The sequence below is a fragment of the Bombina bombina genome, chromosome 1 (genome assembly GCF_027579735.1).
Source record: "Bombina bombina isolate aBomBom1 chromosome 1, aBomBom1.pri, whole genome shotgun sequence".
NCBI classification, from domain to species: Eukaryota; Metazoa; Chordata; class Amphibia; order Anura; family Bombinatoridae; genus Bombina; species Bombina bombina.
The window spans coordinates 1,350,624,906-1,350,646,828 of record NC_069499.1 but is presented as its reverse complement, the minus strand read 5'-3'; the positions used below and the strand labels follow the sequence as shown (position 1 = coordinate 1,350,646,828).

The following is a 21,923-nucleotide window of genomic DNA, read 5'->3' as shown; positions in this document are numbered from 1 at the left end:
CCTAGACCCTGTTCCTGAAACGGAACTGGTATGATTACCCCTGAAAGCTCCAGGTCTGAAACACACTTCAGGAAAGCCTGAGCCTTTACTGGATTTGCTGGGATGCGTGAGAGGAAAAAGCTTCTCACAGGAGGTCTTACTCTGAATCCTATTCGGTACCCTTGAGAGACAATACTCTGAATCTATTGATTTTGGACAGAATCTGCCCAACTTTTTTGGAAGAATCTTAATCTGTCCCCTACCAGCTGAGCTGGAATAAGGGCCGCACCTTCATGCAGACTTGGGGGCTGGCTTTGATTTCTTAAATGGTTTGGATTTACTCCAACTTGAAGAAGGTTTCCAATTGGAACCAGATTCTTTGGGGGAAGGATTAGATTTTTGTTCCTTATTTTGTCGAAAGGAACGAAAACGGTTAGAAGCTTTAGATTTACCCATAGGTCTTTTATCGTTGAGGCAAAAAACTCCCTTCCCCCCAGTGACAGTTGAAATAATTGAATCCAACTGAGAATGAAATAACTTATTACCTTGGAAAGAAAGAGATAGTAATCTAGACTTAGATACCATGTCAGCATTCCAAGATTTAAGCCACAAAGCTCTCCAAGCTAAAATAGCTAAAGACATATATTTAACATCAATTTTGATGATATCAAAAATGGCATCACAAATAAAATGATTAGCATGTTGAAGCAAGCGAACAATGCTAGACAAATCAGGATCTGTTTCCTGTTGCGCTAAACTTTCCAACCAAAAAGTTGATGCAGCTGCAACATCAGCCAAAGAAATTGCAGGCCTGAGCAGATGACCAGAATATAAATAGGCTTTCCTTAGATAGGATTCAAGTTTCCTATCTAAAGGATCTTTAAAGGAAGTACTATCTTCCATAGGAATAGTAGGTTTAGCAAGAGTAGAAATAGCCCCATCAACTTTGGGGATCTTTTCCCAAAACTCCAATCTAACTGCTGGCAAAGGATACAATTTTTTAAACCTTGAAGAAGGAATAAAAGAAGTACCAGGCCTATTCCATTGCTTAGAAATCATATAAGAAATAGCATCAGGAAATGGAAAAACCTCAGGAGTCACCACAGGAGGTTTATAAACAGAATTTAAACGTCTACTAGTTTTAACATCAAGAGGACTAGTTTCCTCAATATCCAATGTAATCAACACTTCTTTTAACAAAGAACGAATATACTCCATTTTAAATAAATAAGTAGATTTGTCAGTGTCAATATCTGAGGAAGGCTCTTCTGAATCATATAGATCCTCGTCAGAGGAGGATAATTCAGTATGTTGTCGGTCATTTGAAATTTCATCAACTTTATGAGAAGTTTTAAAAGACCTTTTACGTTTATTAGAAGGCGGGATTGGCAGACAAAGCCTTCTAAATTGCATCAGCAATAAAATCTTTTAAATTCACAGGTATATCTTGTACATTAGATGTTGAAGGAACAACAGGCAATGTACTATTACTGATGGACACATTCTCTGCATGTAAAAGATTATCATGACAACTATTACATACCACAGCTGGAGATATAATCTCCACAAATTTACAACAAATGCACTTAGCTTTGGTAGAACTGTTATCAGGCAGCAGGGTTCCAACAGTGGTTTCTGAGACAGGATCAGATTGAGACATCTTGCAAATGTAAGAGAAAAAACAACATATAAAGCAAAATGATCAATTTCCTTATATGGCAGTTTCAGGAATGGGAAAAAGATGCAAACAGCATAGCCCTCTGATAGAGAAAAAGGCAAGAGGCATATAGGAATGGGGTTTTAAATAATGAAAATATTTGGCGCCAAGTATGACGCACAATGCAAACAGAAAACTTTTTGGCGCTAACAACTTTCGGAAATCTGTCTGACATTCAATGTACTCAGAGGAATCAGGTTTCAAAATGCTAAGAAGCGCATATCAACGTAGAATCTAAGCACAAACTTACTTCACTACCTCCATAGGAGGCAAAGTTTGTAAAAACTGAATTGTGGGTGTGGTGAGGGGTGTATTTATAGGCATTTTGAGGTTTGGGAAACTTTGCCCCTCCTGGTAGGATTGTATATCCCATACGTCACTAGCTCATGGACTCTTGCCAATTACATGAAAGAAACGAGAATGCCATTTTCGGCCAAATTTCGGTGCATCCCTTCTTAAAACAATATTAAATATCAATATACTGTATTATTTTGTATTTAGTTCTGTGTAACAGATTCATATTTAATAGTATATTTTTTACCAACTATCCAAATAAAGTATAGTCCTAGAAAACTATTATTATATGAGAAACAGTAAGTAAAGAAATAAACTCAAACAGCAGCTCTAGGCTAGCATCAAATTTGAAATATGTTACACAATAATTTTACCGAAAATAACAGGCAAAAAAAACCCGAACACTGAAATAGCCAAAAATGCAATTTTCGTCCGAAACCTTTCTGCGGACGAAATTTTCGGTGCATCCCTAGTCAGAGGGCTACATCAGTTTCTTCAACTTTTTAGCTAAATCTCTTGATTAACAAGATTTACTTGTAGGTGGGATAGTCTTTTCCAAAACACAATATTGCACTTTTTACTAGATAAGTTTATTTGTCTTGGATTGTCAAGAATAAGGATTATATTGAATAAATGTGCAAGGCAGCAACATACTTTCTCTAAATGTTACCACTTTGGTTGGTGTGTTTGGTAGGAAAGTCTTTCAGGCAGTAGTGTCTGGTAATTAGGTGCCTGACTTAATTTTTTTTAGTTCCGCCCAATTATTTGTGGGCTCCTCAGCTTAGGTATTTAGTTAGCAGGAGAAATGGCTTGTTGACTCACACCACCTTATAAAAGAAAACAAAAGTTTTTACTTAAATTTTTTTCTGGTGGCAGTTCTAGCTTTTTCTTCATTTCCCCACCTTTTTTACTTCCAGAAAGGTGGGAGGGATTAAGTGCTCTTAGAGCTTTGGGAATCTTTGCCTCCTCTTAGTGGCCAGCAGTTGAATCCCAGAAGTAAAGGCTTGTGGACTCTCACCAGCATGAAATAAATGAATATATCAGGTAAGCATACAATTTGTTTTCTCATATGTATATACTCATTCTGATTGGCAGTCATGTATTTCACTAGAACAGTGGCTATAGTGTGTCAGTATACTCATGTGTGCATCTTACCTCTTCTGGACTCTTATTTCCAAGCCGTTCAGATATAGCTGTGAAGGTTTCCTCTAGAGCTCCTTGTTCCTGACACATAGTGAGGATAACTCTATCAGCTTCCCTGAGAGAGACCATAAGAATGTGAAGTTTATGGTTACTATTGGCAACTAGTGTCAAGGTACACTATTGAATAACTTGAGTAAAAGTAATACATGAGTAAAGTATTGACAGATGATTATTATGTGTCTAGCAAAGTATGTCAGGGTACTGAAGGACTGTTACTTTTTCTCTCTGTGCTTTGTAACCAGGCTATCCCATGTTACATAACATTTGTAAGTGGAAGTGCATCCCACAGTAGAAACTTCAAGTAACATGGAAGACCATTTTGTTGCTTACTTGTACTATGGGCCACCTACCTGGTCCATAGGATAACTTTTTCGCCACTAGAGCTGACTGTAATATTTTTGGCACACACTGTCAGCATCTGTTCCTCTCTGTCACTATATCTGTCTGTTAAAGTGTTAGACAGGATTTGTTGGCTGCTGTGGCTCTGATCCAGGTTGGTTGGACTAGCTGTACAGTTTATAGATTTTGATGTGCTGCTGCTGGAAACACATGGAGTTTGGTTTGCAAAGTCCTCTTCATAAGCAGGTTTGTGGGTGCTAGGTTGGCAAGAGGAAGTGCCATCTGGATTCTCAATTACAATATGAAGATTTTCCAGAGGAGGATTAGAACCTTTAAAAGTCAGCAACCTCCGTCCACTCCGGGGTGCAGGATTGGGAGAATCTTTACTATGTGGGTGTAGCTTATTATCACTGTTTTCAGGAAAAGCAACACCTCGAGGATTCACTGCACTGCCAGACCTCTGTGTAGACACATTACTATCTTGAATGGAAGTTGGCCTATTCCCCATTAGTGCTTGAGCCCCAGCAGACAATCTCTCATCAGAGCCTGTGCTTTTGTTGAGGGGTATTCTTCCTTCACAAAGACCTATAATAAGCAAAATGTTCTGAATGATGAAACAGGATTTAAAAAAGAATTTAAGCAGCAAATATGAATGATGCCTAATGGAATACATTTTAAAGAATGTTCTCACCTTCTCAAAGATACAGACATTATAAGACAATGGAATAATTTTTTGAAGGATGGATCTTATTTACTTATGCAATTAATAATTAAAAGGACATGATAGCCGGATGAAACTTTCTTAATTCAGATATAGCGTGCAATTGTAACCCCTTTGCTATTAAAGCTTTTATACTCCTGTGATTCTTTTTTCTTCTTAAATGGAAAGAGTCCACAGCTGCATTCATTACTTTTGGGAAATAAGAACCTGGCCTCCAGGAGGAGGCAAAGACACCCCAGCCAAAGGCTTAAATACTCCTCCCACTCCCCTCATCCCCCAGTAGGTTGGCAGAGAAGTGTCAGAATTTAATTAGTCTCTTATTGAGGGTAGTAATCTTCGACATGGGACAGGAGTTTGAAGTAATCCTGTCAGTCTCTCAGTGAGGGCTTGGATGAAAGTTAGAGTCCGGAGATGCAGGAAGAGTCTTTCTGCGAAACCATCCCGACTCATGTTAACAGTTACTCAAGCAATCAGCGTTGTCGAACTTAGCTCCGCTCCCTGCTTTCTTCTCTCAAGTCTATGGCGGAGGTGATGTTACTATCTGTCGCACTTGAAGGGCTGTGTTCCTGTTCCACGGCGTAGATTCCGGTAAGATTGTTTTATTTTCTTTCTTCGTGAATGTACTGTACTAATGTTGTGGGACTAACTATAACATAAGTGAGTCTCCTTTTAGTATCTTGGAATCAAGGGTCAATATCTCCTGAGGGGGGTTATTGAATAGGGTTTTTTTAATCATGTTTGTTATGTGATTCAATCTGCTTATGTGTAGTGTTAAATGGGCTCATGGCGTGGAACATAAAGTCCTTTAGAAATGACGCGACCTTATGGTTGGGCGCGCTTTTTTTTTTTACTATACGGTTTACCTTCTGGCCGGGCGTGATTACGTTCCGTCCACCATTTCCGCATTCCTGACCGCGTGGCGACGGGAAATTCTAGTTCGCAGGGGTCTGATTCATAGGAGGTGGTGAGTGCCCCAGCCATTGTGGGTGTCGGGTGCCATTTTGTTTTGTCTTAAATAGTCCATATTGGCATATTCTCTATCCAGTTATGGAGGATTCTGATGCTGAGACTGTTTAAATTTCAGACTTAGTTATGGAGGATTCTGATACTGAGACTATTCTAATTTCAGATTCTTCGTCCGGGGAAGAATCCGGATTGGCTTTGTTGACACATGTCAATCAGTTATGTTAGGTGTGTCGTATTCCTCGGGCTTCGGGGAATCAAGGGTCAGCTGAGCCATCCGCCTCTGGGGGTCCTGTCCTCCAAGAGGCGAGTTCCCTACCGCTCAATACTTCTACACATGTGGGTAACCCAGATTATGATTATTCCTCCATGCAGGGCGGCTTGTTCCCCCCGGAGGTTGCAGCACGTTTTCGCCTCCACACTGTCTTAGCGATTATTCGTCTGCAGAGTGCAGACGTTTATGCGCGATTGTGCTTGTGCCCTATTGTCCCGGGTTTACCGCATTGGGGAGGGCCTGTACAGTTCCCTGCGGGTGTAACTTTCCCAGAGTGTTGTGCCTTTTGTTACAGAGTTGCGCGCCTTCGCGTCTTACTCAGACATGAATTTTCAGTCTGCTTCGAATGGTGCACCTCATTAGACATGTGGGGATGATGTAAACTGACTGTTCTTTTTGAGATCCTTCCCAGTTTTTTGGAAGATTAGGGCTCCGTTTGGCTGGTCCTGTGGTAGGCCTGTTTTCTTATTGGGTGTTAACCTACGGGTTGCCTTATATTTTCTTTTTATCCAATTAGGATGTCTTTTAATTTGTTTATTATTTTCCTTCCGGAATCTTAAACTGGGATCGATACTCTGTTACTTCTACGGAAGTGTTTTTGGGGACATGTTAGTCCTATGTTTCTCTGTTTTCCCTTCTTCCCCTCTGAGGGAGGATTTATGCAGCCTGACGGTTAGGACCTGTGTTGCAGGCTGGTCCTGTTGGGTTCGGTTCTGTCTTGTGGCTGTTCAGACACGTGGAGCCGTTCTGATTGGCTGGTCCGGTCAGGGCGCTGAGTGCTCATGTTATTTGTTTTACATTCAACTAGGAATTCTAGAGAACCTGTGGGTCTGCAGGGCAGGAAGGATTGTCTCAGTCCTTATAGCCTTCAATTTGGATGACTGGGTCAGTGGAGTTTCTGCTGCGTCACTCTCTCTTGCGTCTCGTATTGTCGGACCCTAGAGTCCCTCCCCCACATGGTGGAGAATTGGAGGGCTTAGCGCTTTCTTTCCCCCTAATGAGCGGTTTGGCCTTTTTCGTTTGATGCTCGGGGATTGTCCGTTTGGACTTGGTCCTCAGGAGCTAGTAGTTTGAAGGGTAGTTCAGCTGCCTTGCAGTGGATGGTTTGCAGAATGTAACCAGCTGTAGCTATTGCACATCGACTGTGTACTGTCTAGCTGTTTTTATGAGACTTTTGGTCGTCCTCTGTGGTCTCCATGTTAGGTCTCCCTTTAGGGGCCTGGGAGATGTTTGTTCCCTGTTGGGGACACTGGGCGTGGTTTCTTTGGGCTTGCTTGGGGTTCCTCCATGAACTGGGGATAGTTTGCGCCCCTTTCTCCCTGTGATCATCCACTTGTACGGAGGGGATGTGGAGACCAGCCTTTGCTCGAGTAGTTTTGACCTCGAGATATCCCCTTGCCTTATTGTCCTGAGGCTGTTGGTGCGTCTAGAAGCTTTAGTGTCGCCGTACGACTTTTACCGCCTTAGCTCCTTTGGAGAGTGGGACTTCGGCAAGGGGTGGTCTCTTCCTTTGGTCGGGACTTGCGAGTTTTTCTCGTTATCCGGGTTGATCTGGATATTGCATTAGTATCCCCTGTGGTCTGGGTTGTTATTCAGACGGGGTGTTAAGTTTGCGGGTATTGTTTGTTTAAATAGTTGGGGTTTCGGACCTGTTCTCCATGGGGCTTCCGGTTGCTGAGTTTAAATCATTATGTTCCCTTGTGGATCCCGTTGAAGGGTGTTACTGGACCTTTAGGCTCCAGGGTTGGTTCGGGGTTCCCCAGTTCCTGGAAACTTGGGCTATGTCCTTTTACTCGGATTACTTAACCCTGTCTTGGTTGGTCAGGTTTTCTGAGTGCCGTTGCTCATTGGGCTTGTTTTGCACCTTAGGCGGTTTCCCTTGGTCAGCTTGCTGTAGTATCCATTGGATTCTCTGCTCTGCAGGTGAACGGACTTGCAGTGTCACTGCTGCTACTATTGCACATTGGTTGCGTGTTAGCAGGCTAGTTTTTAGGGGAATCGCTTTCAACAGGGCTTCTGAGTTGGGGATTGATCTCTCATTTAGCCTGTGGCTTGTGGAAGGTGCTGCCTTTTGGCCCTTTCCCCTTCTTGGGTGAGAGCTTAGTCTCCTTTTTATGGAGATGTGGTCCTTTTCTTAGGGCTTCTCCTGGATCAGGCGATGGGACCTGTGAGTTTCCCTAGCTGAGAGGGGTATTTTCTCTGGGTTGTTACGTTCCATCTGGCGTCTTGCTGGCTCCGTGTCTAAACTAAGTTGGACCTTTTTACTAGATCCTTTGGGTCTACCGTCCTGTTGTCTGTTCTAAGGAGTCGGGTTGCACCCGTGCTCTGTTGGATTGGCTGTGGCCATTCCTCGGCTCGTTTTTGAGCTGGTTTGGGGGTTCTTCAGTTCCCCTGTTTCAGACCTGCCGTTGCTGACTCTGGCCCGGCTGGGAGTGGACTCTGAGAGACGTTGTCATCTACAGGATCTAGGTGGGCATAGTAGCTATAGCTAGCTCCCTAAGGTTACAAGCAGAGGGTCTAGGATTGCCCCACCTTGGGATCTGGGTGTCACTTCTCTTTCTTGTGGGACCTCGTGGAGGTTATGATTCCCCCTTTTTTGGAAGACCTGTGGGTAAGTCTGGCTGCTTGGATTGCCTAGAGTGTGCCCTCTGTCTGGGAGTTGTCTTTTGCTGGCTGCTTTTGCTCTCAGCAAGTTTTTTATGTGTCATCCTGAGGATGGAGGCGTGTTCTTGACCCAGGGTTTTTCGTCTGGGTCTGTTACACGTTTTTTTGTAGCGTTTTTTAGTGTTCCAAGTTAGGATGATGTGAGGACTCCGTCTTCTGTTGTCTTTTGGTGCTTTTGCACGACGTTTGAGAGAAAATTTCTCTGTTCCTATGCCCGGTCCTATACCTTCGGTTTCTCCTGGTCTAGTTGTAGTCTCCCCTTGTCTGTCGGGACCCATTTGGGCCCTTGTGAGCTGGGCTCGCTCTGGAGGGTTTTCCTTTATGGATTTGAGACCTTTCGGTTTTTCCTTCGGTTCTCCTGGCCCTATCCCTTTGGGAGTTTAGGCTGGTGTTCCCTTCTTTAGTGAGGAGTGAGTGGTGAGGGATCAACTGTTGGGTGACGGTGTCTCCTGGAGGCCTGTTGGCTCAGTTGAGTCAGATTTTGCGGTCTCTAGCTAGGCTGTGGACTAACTGTGGGTCAGTGTCCTTGGGGCTTTTTCCTTTTAAAGTTTTCTCGGTTTCGGACAAAGCTAGGTTCTTTGTGGGCAGTGGCTTCAGGCTTGGTGCCCTCAGAATGGGCCGCCTATTGAACCCTCCCGTCTTGGCATTCAGTGTCCTCTATAGCTTGGGTATTGTTTTCCCAAAATTAATGAATGCAGCTGTGGACTCTTTCCATTTAAGAAGAAAAACATAAATTATGCTTACCTGATAATTTTCTTTTCTTCAGATGGAAAGAGTCCACAGTTCCCCACCCGTAATTTTTTATGTGGGGCGTCCTTATTTTATTCTCCTGGCACCTTTCACCCTGATATTTCTTCTACTGTTCCTTGTTCCTCGGCAGAATGACTGGGGGATGAGGGGAGTGGGAGGAGTATTTAAGCCTTTGGCTGGTGTGTCTTTGCCTCCTCCTGGTGGCCAGGTTCCTATTTCCCAAAAGTAATGAATGCAGCTGTGGACTCTTTCCATCAGAAGAAAAGAAAATTATCAGGTAAGCATCATTTATGTTTTTTAAGCTTATATTTAAACTTTTTAATTATTTCAGTGAGTAACCAACACAAATGATATAGTTTTTTTTTCTTCAGCAGCCCCAGCAGATTCAAAATATACTATTATATTATTTATATTACATGACATTTAAGCAGATGCAAAAAAATTGTTCAAATATATTTTTGTTAAGATATTAGTAAATAAATACATTGAAAATAGGCAGGTGACAACTGTTGCTTCTGTGATCACTTTACTAAATTGTCATCATGGGTGGTCATATTTGAAAGAGTAGCCCTATACAGGCTTTTGGGGATTAGCATATGAAACAGTGGGGAACTTTTGTGCCAGTGCAGAAATAAAAGCACTTTCTTAGCAGGTGTTCACTGTTACCACAGGGATCACCTTATTTCAGACAAAATTTACATATTTATTTAAAATAGGACTTGTCCACTTAAAAATAAAATGTATTGGGGTTTTCTATACATAAAGTCCCCCTCCCAGCAAAACCCTATGTTTGGTGATTTTTACTTTTCAAAACATTTTTAGGGCTTATGGCTTTCAACTTTTAAAAAATTAGTTTGAGCAACCTCCGTCATCCAGCTCCTTTACTGCTCCCGCCCATTTGTGACATCACATTTGTAGCCAGAACTCTCATGAAGTCTTGAGCAAGCTGTCCACTATGCCACTAATGATCATGGCCTATAGTGTAGGGTATTGGCTAAAACGCAGACACTTCTTAACTGTTATTTTAAATAAGAAACACAAATACATTATGAGATATACTTTTATTTCCCACAACTATTGAAAGGATATTTAGTAGACTATAAATTAAGTATATTTTTCTTGTTTAGAAGAATATGGTAATGAGTTTGGATAAGTAACATGGGGTGATTAGCAACACATGTTAACTAGTACCTTGTAGGCTGCTTTTTCAAGTAAAATGTGGAACAGCATTAGCATCTGAGGAAGCATCATAAGTAAAGAGACCATATGAAAAACAGAATTTATGTTTACCTGATAAATTACTTTCTCCAACGGTGTGTCCGGTCCACGGCGTCATCCTTACTTGTGGGATATTCTCTTCCCCAACAGGAAATGGCAAAGAGCCCAGCAAAGCTGGTCACATGATCCCTCCTAGGCTCCGCCTACCCCAGTCATTCGACCGACGTTAAGGAGGAATATTTGCATAGGAGAAACCATATGATACCGTGGTGACTGTAGTTAAAGAAAATAAATTATCAGACCTGATTAAAAAACCAGGGCGGGCCGTGGACCGGACACACCGTTGGAGAAAGTAATTTATCAGGTAAACATAAATTCTGTTTTCTCCAACATAGGTGTGTCCGGTCCACGGCGTCATCCTTACTTGTGGGAACCAATACCAAAGCTTTAGGACACGGATGAAGGGAGGGAGCAAATCAGGTCACCTAAATGGAAGGCACCACGGCTTGCAAAACCTTTCTCCCAAAAATAGCCTCAGAAGAAGCAAAAGTATCAAACTTGTAAAATTTGGTAAAAGTGTGCAGTGAAGACCAAGTCGCTGCCCTACATATCTGATCAACAGAAGCCTCGTTCTTGAAGGCCCATGTGGAAGCCACAGCCCTAGTGGAAGGAGCTGTGATCCTTTCAGGAGGCTGCCGTCCGGCAGTCTCGTAAGCCAATCTGATGATGCTTTTAAACCAAAAGGAGAGAGAGGTAGAAGTTGCTTTTTGACCTCTCCTTTTACCAGAATAAACAACAAACAAGGAAGATGTTTGTCTAAAATCCTTTGTAGCATCTAAATAGAATTTTAGAGCGCGAACAACATCCAAATTGTGCAACAAACGTTCCTTCTTCGAAACTGGTTTCGGACACAGAGAAGGCACGACTATCTCCTGGTTAATGTTTTTGTTAGAAACAACTTTTGGTACGTAAAACCACCTTATCTGCATGGAACACCAGATAAGGAGGAGAACACTGCAGAGCAGATAATTCTGAAACTCTTCTAGCAGAAGAAATTGCAACCAAAAACAAAACTTTCCAAGATAATAACTTAATATCAACGGAATGTAAGGGTTCAAACGGAACCCCCTGAAGAACTGAAAGAACTAAGTTGAGACTCCAAGGAGGAGTCAAAGGTTTGTAAACAGGCTTGATTCTAACCAGAGCCTGAACAAAGGCATAAACATCTGGCACAGCTGCCAGCTTTTTGTGAAGTAACACAGACAAGGCAGAAATCTGTCCCATCAAGGAACTAGCAGATAATCCTTTTTCCAATCCTTCTCGAAGGAAGGATAGAATCTTAGGAATCTTAACCTTGTCCCAAGGGAATCCTTTAGATTCACACCAACAGATATATGTCTTCCAAATTTTGTGGTAAATTTTTCTAGTTACAGGCTTTCTGGCCTGAACAAGAGTATCAATAACAGAATCTGAGAACCCTCGCTTTGATAAGATCAAGCGTTCAATCTCCAAGCAGTCAGCTGGAGTGGGACCAGATTCGGATGTTCGAACGGACCTTGAACAAGAAGGTCTCGTCTCAAAGGTAGCTTCCATGGTGGAGCCGATGACATATTCACCAGATCCGCATACCAAGTCCTGCGTGGCCACGCAGGAGCTATCAAGATCACCGACGCCCTCTCCTGATTGATCCTGGCTACCAGCCTGGGGATGAGAGGAAACGGCGGGAATACATAAGCTAGTTTGAAGGTCCAAGGTGCTACTAGTGCATCTACTAGAGTCGCCTTGGGATCCCTGGATCTGGACCCGTAGCAAGGAACCTTGAAGTTCTGACGAGAGGCCATCAGATCCATGTCTGGAATGCCCCACAGTTGAGTGATTTGGGCAAAGAGTTCCGGATGGAGTTCCCACTCCCCCGGATGCAATGTCTGACGACTCAGAAAATCCGCTTCCCAATTTTCCACTCCTGGGATGTGGATTGCAGACAGGTGGCAGGAGCGAGTCTCCGCCCATAGAATGATTTTGGTCACTTCTTCCATCGCCAGGGAACTCCTTGTTCCCCCCTGATGGTTGATGTACGCAACAGTCGTCATGTTGTCTGATTGAAACCGTATGAACTTGGCCCTCGCTAGCTGAGGCCAAGCCTTGAGAGCATTGAATATCGCTCTCAGTTCCAGAATATTTATCGGTAGAAGAGATTCTTCCCGAGACCAAAGACCCTGAGCTTTCAGGGATCCCCAGACCGCGCCCCAGCCCATTAGACTGGCGTCGGTCGTGACAATGACCACTCTGGTCTGCGGGAGGTCACCCCTTGTGACAGGTTGTCCAGGGACAGCCACCAACGGAGTGAGTCTCTGGTCCTCTGATTTACTTGTATCTTCGGAGACAAGACTGTATAGTCCCCATTCCACTGACTGAGCATACACAGTTGTAATGGTCTTAGATGAATGCGCGCAAAAGGAACTATGTCCATTGCCGCTACCATCAAACCTATCACTTCCATGCACTGCGCTATGGAAGGAAGAGGAACGGAATGAAGTATCCGACAAGAGTTTAGAAGTTTTGTTTTTCTGGTCTCTGTCAGAAAAATCCTCATTTCTAAGGAGTCTATTATTGTTCCCAAGAAGGGAACTCTTGTCGACGGAGATAGAGAACTCTTTTCCACGTTCACTTTCCATCCGTGAGATCTGAGAAAGGCCAGGACTATGTCCGTGTGAGCCTTTGCTTGAGGAAGGGACGACGCTTGAATCAGAATGTCGTCCAAGTAAGGTACTACAGCAATGCCCCTTGGTCTTAGCACCGCCAGAAGGGACCCTAGTACCTTTGTGAAAATCCTTGGAGCAGTGGCTAATCCGAAAGGAAGCGCCACGAACTGGTAATGCTTGTCCAGGAATGCGAACCTTAGGAACCGATGATGTTCCTTGTGGACAGGAATATGTAAATACGCATCCTTTAAATCCACCGTGGTCAAGAATTGACCTTCCTGGATGGAAGGATTGTTCGAATGGTTTCCATTTTGGACGATGGAACCTTGAGAAACTTGTTTAGGATCTTGAGATCTAAGATTGGTCTGAACGTTCCCTCTTTTTTTGGGAACCACGAACAGATTGGAGTAGAACCCCATCCCTCGTTCTTTTAATGGAACAGGATGAATCACTTCCAGAAGATAACCTTGGGAGACTATTTCTAGCGCCCAAGGATCCAGAACATCTCTTGCCCAAGCCTGAGTGAAGAGAGAGAGTCTGCCCCCCACCAAATCCGGTCCCGGATCGGGGGCCCGCATCTCATGCTGTCTTGGGAGCAGTGGCAGGTTTCTTGGCCTGCTTTCCTTTGTTCCAGCCTTGCATTGGTCTCCAGGCTGGAGTGGCTTGAGAAGTATTACCCTCCTGCTTAGAGGACGTAGCACTTGGGGCTGGTCCGTTTCTGCGAAAGGGACGAAAATTAGGTTTATTTTTGGCCTTGAAAGACCTATCCTGAGGAAGGGCGTGGCCCTTGCCCCCAGTGATAACAGAGATAATCTCTTTCAAGTCAGGGCCAAACAGTGTTTTCCCCTTGAAAGGAATGTCAAGCAATTTGTTCTTGGAAGACGCATCCGCTGACCAAGATTTTAACCAAAGCGCTCTGCGCGCCACAATAGCAAACCCAGAATTTTTCACCGCTAACCTAGCCAATTGCAAGGTGGCGTCTAGGGTGAAAGAATTAGCCAATTTAAGAGCACGAATTCTGTCCATAATCTCCTCATAAGAAGAAGAATTACTAATAATCGCCTTTTCTAGCTCATCGAACCAGAAACACGCGGCTGTAGTGACAGGGACAATGCATGCAATTGGTTGTAGAAGGTAACCTTGCTGAACAAACATCTTTTTTAGCAAACCTTCTAATTTTTTATCCATAGGATCTTGGAAAGCACAACTATCTTCTATGGGTATAGTGGTGCGCTTGTTTAGAGTAGAAACCGCCCCCTCGACCTTGGGGACTGTCTGCCATAAGTCCTTTCTGGGGTCGACTATAGGAAACAATTTTTTAAATATGGGGGGAGGTACGAAAGGTATACCGGGCCTGTCCCATTCTTTATTAACAATGTACGCCACCCGCTTGGGTATAGGAAAAGCTTCGGGGGGCCCCGGGGCCTCTAGGAACTTGTCCATTTTACATAGTGTTTCTGGAATGACCAGATAATCACAATCATCCAAATTGGATAACACCTCCTTAAGCAGAGCGCGGAGATGTTCCAACTTAAATTTAAAAGTAATCACATCAGGTTCAGCTTGTTGAGAAATTTTTCCTGAATCTGAAATTTCTCCCTCAGACAAAACCACCCTGGCCCCCTCAGACTGGTGTAGGGGCCCTTCAGAAACAATATCATCAGCGTCCTCATGCTCTTCAGTATTTTCTAAAACAGAGCAGTCGCGCTTTCGCTGACAAGTGGGCATATTGGCTAAAATGTTTTTGATAGAATTATCCATTACAGCCGTTAATTGTTGCATAGTAAGGAGTATTGGCGCGCTAGATGTACTAGGGGCCTCCTGTATGGGCAAGACTGGTGTAGACGAAGGAGGGGATGATGCAGTACCATGCTTACTCCCCTCACTTGAGGAATCATCTTGGGCATCATTTTTACTAGATTTTTTATGACATAAATCACATCTATTTAAATGAGAAGGAACCTTGGCTTCCCCACAGTCAGAACACAATCTATCTGGTAGTTCAGACATGTTAAACAGGCATAAACTTGATAACAAAGCACAAAAAACATTTTAAAATAAAAACGTTACTGTCACTTTAAATTTTAAACTGAACACACTTTATTACTGCAATTGCGAAAAAGTATGAAGGAATTGTTCAAAATTCACCAAAATTTCACCACAGTGTCTTAAAGCCTTAAAAGTATTGCACACCAAATTTGGAAGCTTTAACCCTTAAAATAATGGAACCGGAGCCGTTTTTGTATTTAACCCCTTTACAGTCCCTGGAATCTGCTTTGCTGAGACCCAACCAAGCCCAAAGGGGAATACGATACCAAATGATGCCTTCAGAAAGACTTTTCTATGTATCAGAGCTCCACACACATGCAGCTGCATGTCATGCTTTTCTCAAAAACAAGTGCGCCATACCGGCGCGAAAATGAGGCTCTGACTAAGATTAGGGAAAGCCCCTATAGAATAAGGTGTCAAAAACAGTGCCTGCCGATATTATTTTACAAAAAATACCCAGATTAAATGATTCCTCAAGGCTAAATATGTGTAAATATGATCGATTTAGCCCAGAAAATGTCTACAGTCTTAATAATCCCTTGTGAAGCCCTTATTTACTGTCTGAATAAAAATGGCTTACCGGATCCCATAGGGAAAATGACAGCTTCCAGCATTACATCGTCTTGTTAGAATGTGTCATACCTCAAGCAGCAAAAGACTGCTCACTGTTCCCCCAACTGAAGTTAATTCCTCTCAACAGTCCTGTGTGGAACAGCCATGGATTTTAGTAACGGTTGCTAAAATCATTTTCCTCATACAAACAGAAATCTTCATCTCTTTTCTGTTTCAGAGTAAATAGTACATACCAGCACTATTTTAAAATAACAAACTCTTGATTGAATAATAAAAACTACAGTTAAACACTAAAAAACTCTAAGCCATCTCCGTGGAGATGTTGCCTGTACAACGGCAAAGAGAATGACTGGGGTAGGCGGAGCCTAGGAGGGATCATGTGACCAGCTTTGCTGGGCTCTTTGCCATTTCCTGTTGGGGAAGAGAATATCCCACAAGTAAGGATGACGCCGTGGACCGGACACACCTATGTTGGAGAAACAGAGATATTAAGAAGAACAGTAAGGGAGAAGGTTTGTGAGGAGATACACAAGATGAGACACACATGGAAAAATGTGAGAAACAAATGTGGGAGTAGTTTGGACAATAAAAATACTGGACAACCTTTAGAGTCTGTAGTAGTCTACTTACCGGTATCTTTTGAGACAGATCCTTGGCGTAAAGCACTCTGAGATACAGACCCCTCCACTGTGTCTCTGCTCTTATGAGAACGGCTTTCACATGTCTACAACAAACAAAAAACCCAAAAAACAGGGAAGATAAATGAACAAATCTTTTTTTAATTTTTTGTTACAAAGATTAATTTTAAAATGCTATTTATGTTCAGAAAAATAAAAACTTTCTTTCCTTGCAACATACTTCATAAGTCCTCAGAAGAAATACCTTCTTGACTGCCCAAGAAGTAGAGACATGGGCTCCATTTACTAAGCTATGGATGCAGCATTGGAACCATTGTGGAGAAGACTAGCTCAACAAGCCTGCAAACTGAGCTAAAAAGCAATATTCTAACAAGGTTAAATCACCCAGACTTGTTTGGGATAATTGAAAGGCCCTGCCTTAATGTGCTCTAATAACACCTATCTTGTAAGGAAAAACATAATTTATGTAAGAACTTATCTGATAAATTAATTTCTTTCATATTGACAAGAGTCCATGCGCTAGTGACGTATGGGATATACAATCCTACCAGGAGGGGCAAAGTTTCCCAAACCTCAAAATGCCTATAAATACACCCCTCACCACACCCACAATTCAGTTTAACGAATAGCCAAGCAGTGGGGTGATAAAGAAAGGAGTAGAAAGTATCAACAAAAGAAATTTGGAAATAATTGTGCTTTATACAAAACATCATAACCTGGCCAATATGAAAGAAATTAATTTATCAGGTAAGTTCTTACATAAATTATGTTTTCTTTCATGTAATTGGCAAGAGTCCATGAGCTAGTGACGTATGGGATAGAAATGCCCAAGGTGTGGATCTCCACTCAAGAGTCACTAGAGAGGGAGGGAATAAAATAAAAACAGCCATTTTTCGCTGAAAAAATTAATCCACAAACCAAAAAAATAAGTTTATTTTCATAATTGAAAGAAAAAAACTTAAATCAAAAGCAGAAGAATCAAACTGAAACAGCTGCCTGAAAAACTTTTCTACCAAAAACTGCTTCCAAAGAAGCAAATACATCAAAACGGTAGAGTTTAGTAATGTATGCAAAGAAGACCAACTTGCTGCTTTGCAAATCTGATCAACTGAAGCTTCATTCTTAAAAGCCCACAAAGTGGAGACTGATCTAGTAGAATGAGCTGTAATTCTCTGAGGCGGGGCCTGACCCGACTCCAAATAACCTTGATGAATCAAAAGTTTCAACCAAGAAGCCAAGGAAATAGCAGAAGCCTTCTGACCTTTCCTAGGACCAGAAAATATAACAAATAGACTGGAAGTCTTCCTGAAATCTTTAGTAGCTTCCACATAATATTTCAAAGCTCTTACCGCATCCAAAGAATGTAAGGATCTTTCCAAAGAATTCTTAGGATTAGGACATAAGGAAGGGACAACAATTTCTATATTAATGTTGTTAGAATTCACAACCTTAGGTAAAAATTGAAAAGAAGTCCACAAAACTGCCTTATCCTGATGAAAAATCAGAAAAGGAGACTCACAAGAAAGAGCAGATAGCTCAGAAACTCTCCTAGCAGAAGAGATGGCCAAAAGGAACAACACTTTCCAAGAAAGTAGTTTAATGTCCAAAGAATGCATAGGTTCAAATGGAGGAGCCTGTAAAGCCTTCAGAACCAAATTAAGACACCAAGGAGGAGAAATTGATTTAATGACAGGCTTAAAGCCTGTTCAAAACAGTGTATATCAGGACGTATAGCAATCTTTCTGTGAAATAAAACAGAAAGAGCAGAGATTTGTCCTCTCAAGGAACTTGTAGACAAACCCTTATCCAAACCATCCTGAAGAAACTGTAAAATTCTAGGAATTCTAAAAGAATGCCAGGAGAATTTATGAGAAGAACACCATGAAATGTAAGTCTTCCAAACTCTATAATAAATCTTTCTAGAGACAGATTTACAAGCTTGTAACATAGTATTAATCACTGAGTCAGAAAAACCTCTATGACTTAGTACTAAGCGTTCAATTTCCATACCTTCAAATTTAATGATTTGAGATCCTGATGGAAAAACGGACCTTGAAATAGTAGGTCTGGCCGTAACGGAAGTGGCCAAGGCGGGCAACTGGACATCCAAACCAGATCCGCATACCAAAACCTGTGTGGCCATGCTGGAGCCACCAGCAACACAAACGATTGTTCCATGATGATTTTGGAGATCACTCTTGGAAGGAGAACTAGAGGCGGGAAAATGTAAGCAGGATGATAACACCAAGGAAGTGTCAGCGCATCCACTGCTTCCGCCTGAACAACCCTGGACCTGGACAGGTATCTGGGAAGTTTCTTGTTTAGATGAGAGGCCATGAGATCTATCTCTGGAATACCCCACATCTGAACAATCTGAGAAAATACATCTGGATGGAGAGACCACTCCCCTGGATGTAAAGTCTGGCGGCTGAGATAATCCGCCTCCCAATTGTCTACACCTGGGATATGTACCACAGAGATTAGACAGGAGCTGGATTCCGCCCAAGCAAGTATCCGAGATACTTCTTTCATAGCTTGGGGACTGTGAGTCCCACCCTGAGGATTGACATATGCCACTGTTGTGATATTGTCTGTCTGAAAACAAATGAACGGTTCTCTCTTTAACAGAGGCCAAAACTGAAGAGCTCTGAGAAATGCACGGAGTTCTAAAATATTGATTGGTAATCTCGCCTCTTGAGATTTCCAAACCCCTTGTGCTGTCAGAGATCCCCAAACAGCTCCCCAACCTGAAAGACTTGCATCTGTTATGATCACAGTCCAGGTTGGCCGAACAAACGAAGCCCCTTGAACTAAACAATGATGATCTATCCACCATGTCAGAGAGTGTCGTACATTGGGATTTAAGGATATTAATTGTGATATATTTGTATAATCCCTGCACCATTGGTTCAGCATACAAAGCTGTAGAGGTCTCATGTGAAAACGAGCAAAGGGGATCGCGTCCGATGCTGCAGTCATGAGACCTAAAACTTCCATGCACATAGCCACTGAAGGGAATGACTGAGACTGAAGGTGCCGGCAGGCTGCAACCAATTTTAAACGTCTCTTGTCTGTTAGAGACAGAGTTATGGACACTGAATCTATCTGGAAGCCTAAAAAGGTGACCCTTGTCTGAGGAATCAAGAAACTTTTTGGTAAATTGATCCTCCAACCATGTTTCCAAAGAAACAACACTAGTTGATTCGTGTGAAATTCTGCAGTACGTAAAGACTGAGCTAGTACCAAGATATCGTCCAAATAAGAAAACAATGCAATACCCTGTTCTCTGATTACAGAGAGTAGGGCACCCAGAACCTTTGAAAAGATTCTTGGAGCTGTTGCTAGGCCAAATGGAAGAGCAACAAATTGGTAATGCTTGTCTAGAAAAGAGAATCTCAGAAACTGAAGGTATGCATCCTGCAAGTCTATTGTGGACATATAATGTCCTCGCTGAACAAAAGGCAGAATAGTCCTTATAGTCACCATCTTGAAAGTTGGTACTGTTACATAACGATTCAAAATTTTCAGATCCAGAACTGGTCTGAATAAATTTTCCTTTTTTGGGACAATGAATAGATTTGAATAAAACCCCAAACCTTGTTCCTGAAGAGGAACTGGCATGATTACCCCTGAAGACTCCAGGTCTGAAACACACTTCAGGAAAGCCTGAGCTTTTACTGGATTTGCTGGGATACGTGAAAGAAAAAATCTTCTCACAGGAGGTCTTACTCTGAATACTATTCGACACCCTTGAGAGACAATGCTCTGAATACAATGATTTTGGACAGATTTTATCCAAATATCCTTGAAAAACCTTAATCTGCCCCCTACCAGCTGAGCTGGAACGAGGGCCGCACCTTCATGTGGACTTAGGGGCTGACTTTGGTTTCCTAAATGGCTTGGATTTATTCCAATTTGAGGAAGGCTTCCAATTGGAAGCAGATTCCTTGGGGGGAGGATTGAGTTTTGTTCCTTATTCTGACAAAAGGAACGAAAATGGTTAGAAGCCTTAGATTTACCTTTAGTTTTTTTTATCCTGAGGCAGAAAAACTCCCTTTCCCCCAGTGACAGTTGAAATAAAAGAATCCAACTGAGAACCAAATAAATTATTACCTTGGAAAGAAAGAGATAGTAATCTAGATTTAGATGTCATATCAGCATTCCAAGATTTAAGCCACAAAGCTCTTCTAGCTAATATAGCTAAAGACATGGATCTAACATCAATTTTGATAATATCAAAAATGGCATCAAAAATAAAATGATTAGCATATTGCAGTAAGCGAATAATGCTAGACAAGTCAGAATCCAATTCCTGTTGCGCTAAATTCTCCAACCAGAAAGTTGATGCAGCCGCAACATCAGCTAAAGAAATTGCAGGTCTGAGAAGATGACCTGAATATAAATAGGCCTTCCTTAGATAAGATTCAAGCTTCCTATCTAAAGGATCCTTAAAGGAAGTACTATCTTCCATAGGAATAGTGGTACGTTTAGCAAGAAATTTTTTTTTCCCAAAACTCTATAGATTTTGCTGGTAAAGGATACAATTTTTTAAACCTTGAAAAAGGAATAAAAGAAGTACCTGGCTTATTCCATTCCTTAGAAATCATACCAGAAATAGCCTCAGGAATAGGAAAAACCCCTGTAGAAACCACAGGAGGTTTAAAAACAGCATTTAAACGTTTATTAGACTGAACGTCAAGAGTACTGGTTACCTCAATATCCAAAGTAATTAACACTTCTTTTAATAAAGAACGCATATACTCTATTTTAAATAAATAACATAATTTATGTAAGAACTTACCTGATAAATTATATATATATACCTGATGGGATATACATTCCTACCAGGAGGGGCAAAGTTTCCCAAACCTCAAAATGCCTATAAATACACCCCTCACCACACCCACAAATCAGTTTAACGCAGAGCCAATAAGTGGGGTGATAAAAAAAGTGCGAAAGCATAAAAAAATAAGGAATTGGAATAATTGTGCTTTATACAAAAAAATCATAACTACCACAAAAAAGGGTGAGCCTCATGGACTCTTGCTAATATGAAAGAAATGAATTTATCAGGTAAGTTCTTACATAAATTATGTTTTCTTTCATGTAATTAGCAAGAGTTCATGAGCTAGTGACGTATGGGATAATGAATACCCAAGATGTGGATCTTCCACGCAAGAGTCACTAGAGAGGGAGGGATAAAATAAAGACAGCCAATTCCGCTGAAAATAATCCACACCCAAAACAAAGTTTAAATCTTATAATGAAAAAAACTGAAATTATAAGCAGAAGAATCAAACTGAAACAGCTGCCTGAAGTACTTTTCTACCAAAAACTGCTTCAGAAGAAGAAAACACATCAAAATGGTAGAATTTAGTAAAAGTATGCAAAGAAGACCAAGTTGCTGCTTTGCAAATCTGAACAACCGAAGCTTCATTCCTAAACGCCCAGGAAGTAGAAACTGACCTAGTAGAATGAGCTGTAATCCTTTGAGGCGGAGTTTTACCCGACTCGACATAAGCATGATGAATCAAAGACTTTAACCAAGACGCCAAAGAAATGGCAGAGGCCTTCTGACCTTTCCTAGAACCGGAAAAGATAACAAATAGACTAGAAGTCTTTCGGAAATTTTTAGTAGCTTCAACATAATAATTCAAAGCTATAACTACATCCAAAGAATGCAACAATCTTTCCTTAGAATTCTTAGGATTAGGACACAATGAAGGAACCACAATTTATCTACTAATGTTGTTAGAATTCACAACCTTAGGTAAAAATTTAAAAGAAGTTCGCAACACCGCCTTATCCTGATGAAAAATCAGAAAAGGAGACTCACAAG

At 41.8% G+C, this 21,923-nt stretch overlaps 1 protein-coding gene across 1 annotated transcript in view; it reads right to left on the bottom strand.

The window, feature by feature from the left end:
* The window catches only part of GON4L (gon-4 like), a 186,117-nt gene that overhangs the window by 49,247 nt on the left and 114,947 nt on the right, over positions 1–21,923 (bottom strand). Inside the window, exons 11-13 of the mRNA XM_053703162.1 lie at positions 16,077–16,170; positions 3,544–4,117; positions 3,146–3,248 (exon numbers count right to left, since the gene is read on the bottom strand). Of these exons, the coding sequence (XP_053559137.1) occupies positions 3,146–3,248; positions 3,544–4,117; positions 16,077–16,170 (771 nt within the window). The remainder of the gene's footprint in view (positions 1–3,145; positions 3,249–3,543; positions 4,118–16,076; positions 16,171–21,923) is intronic.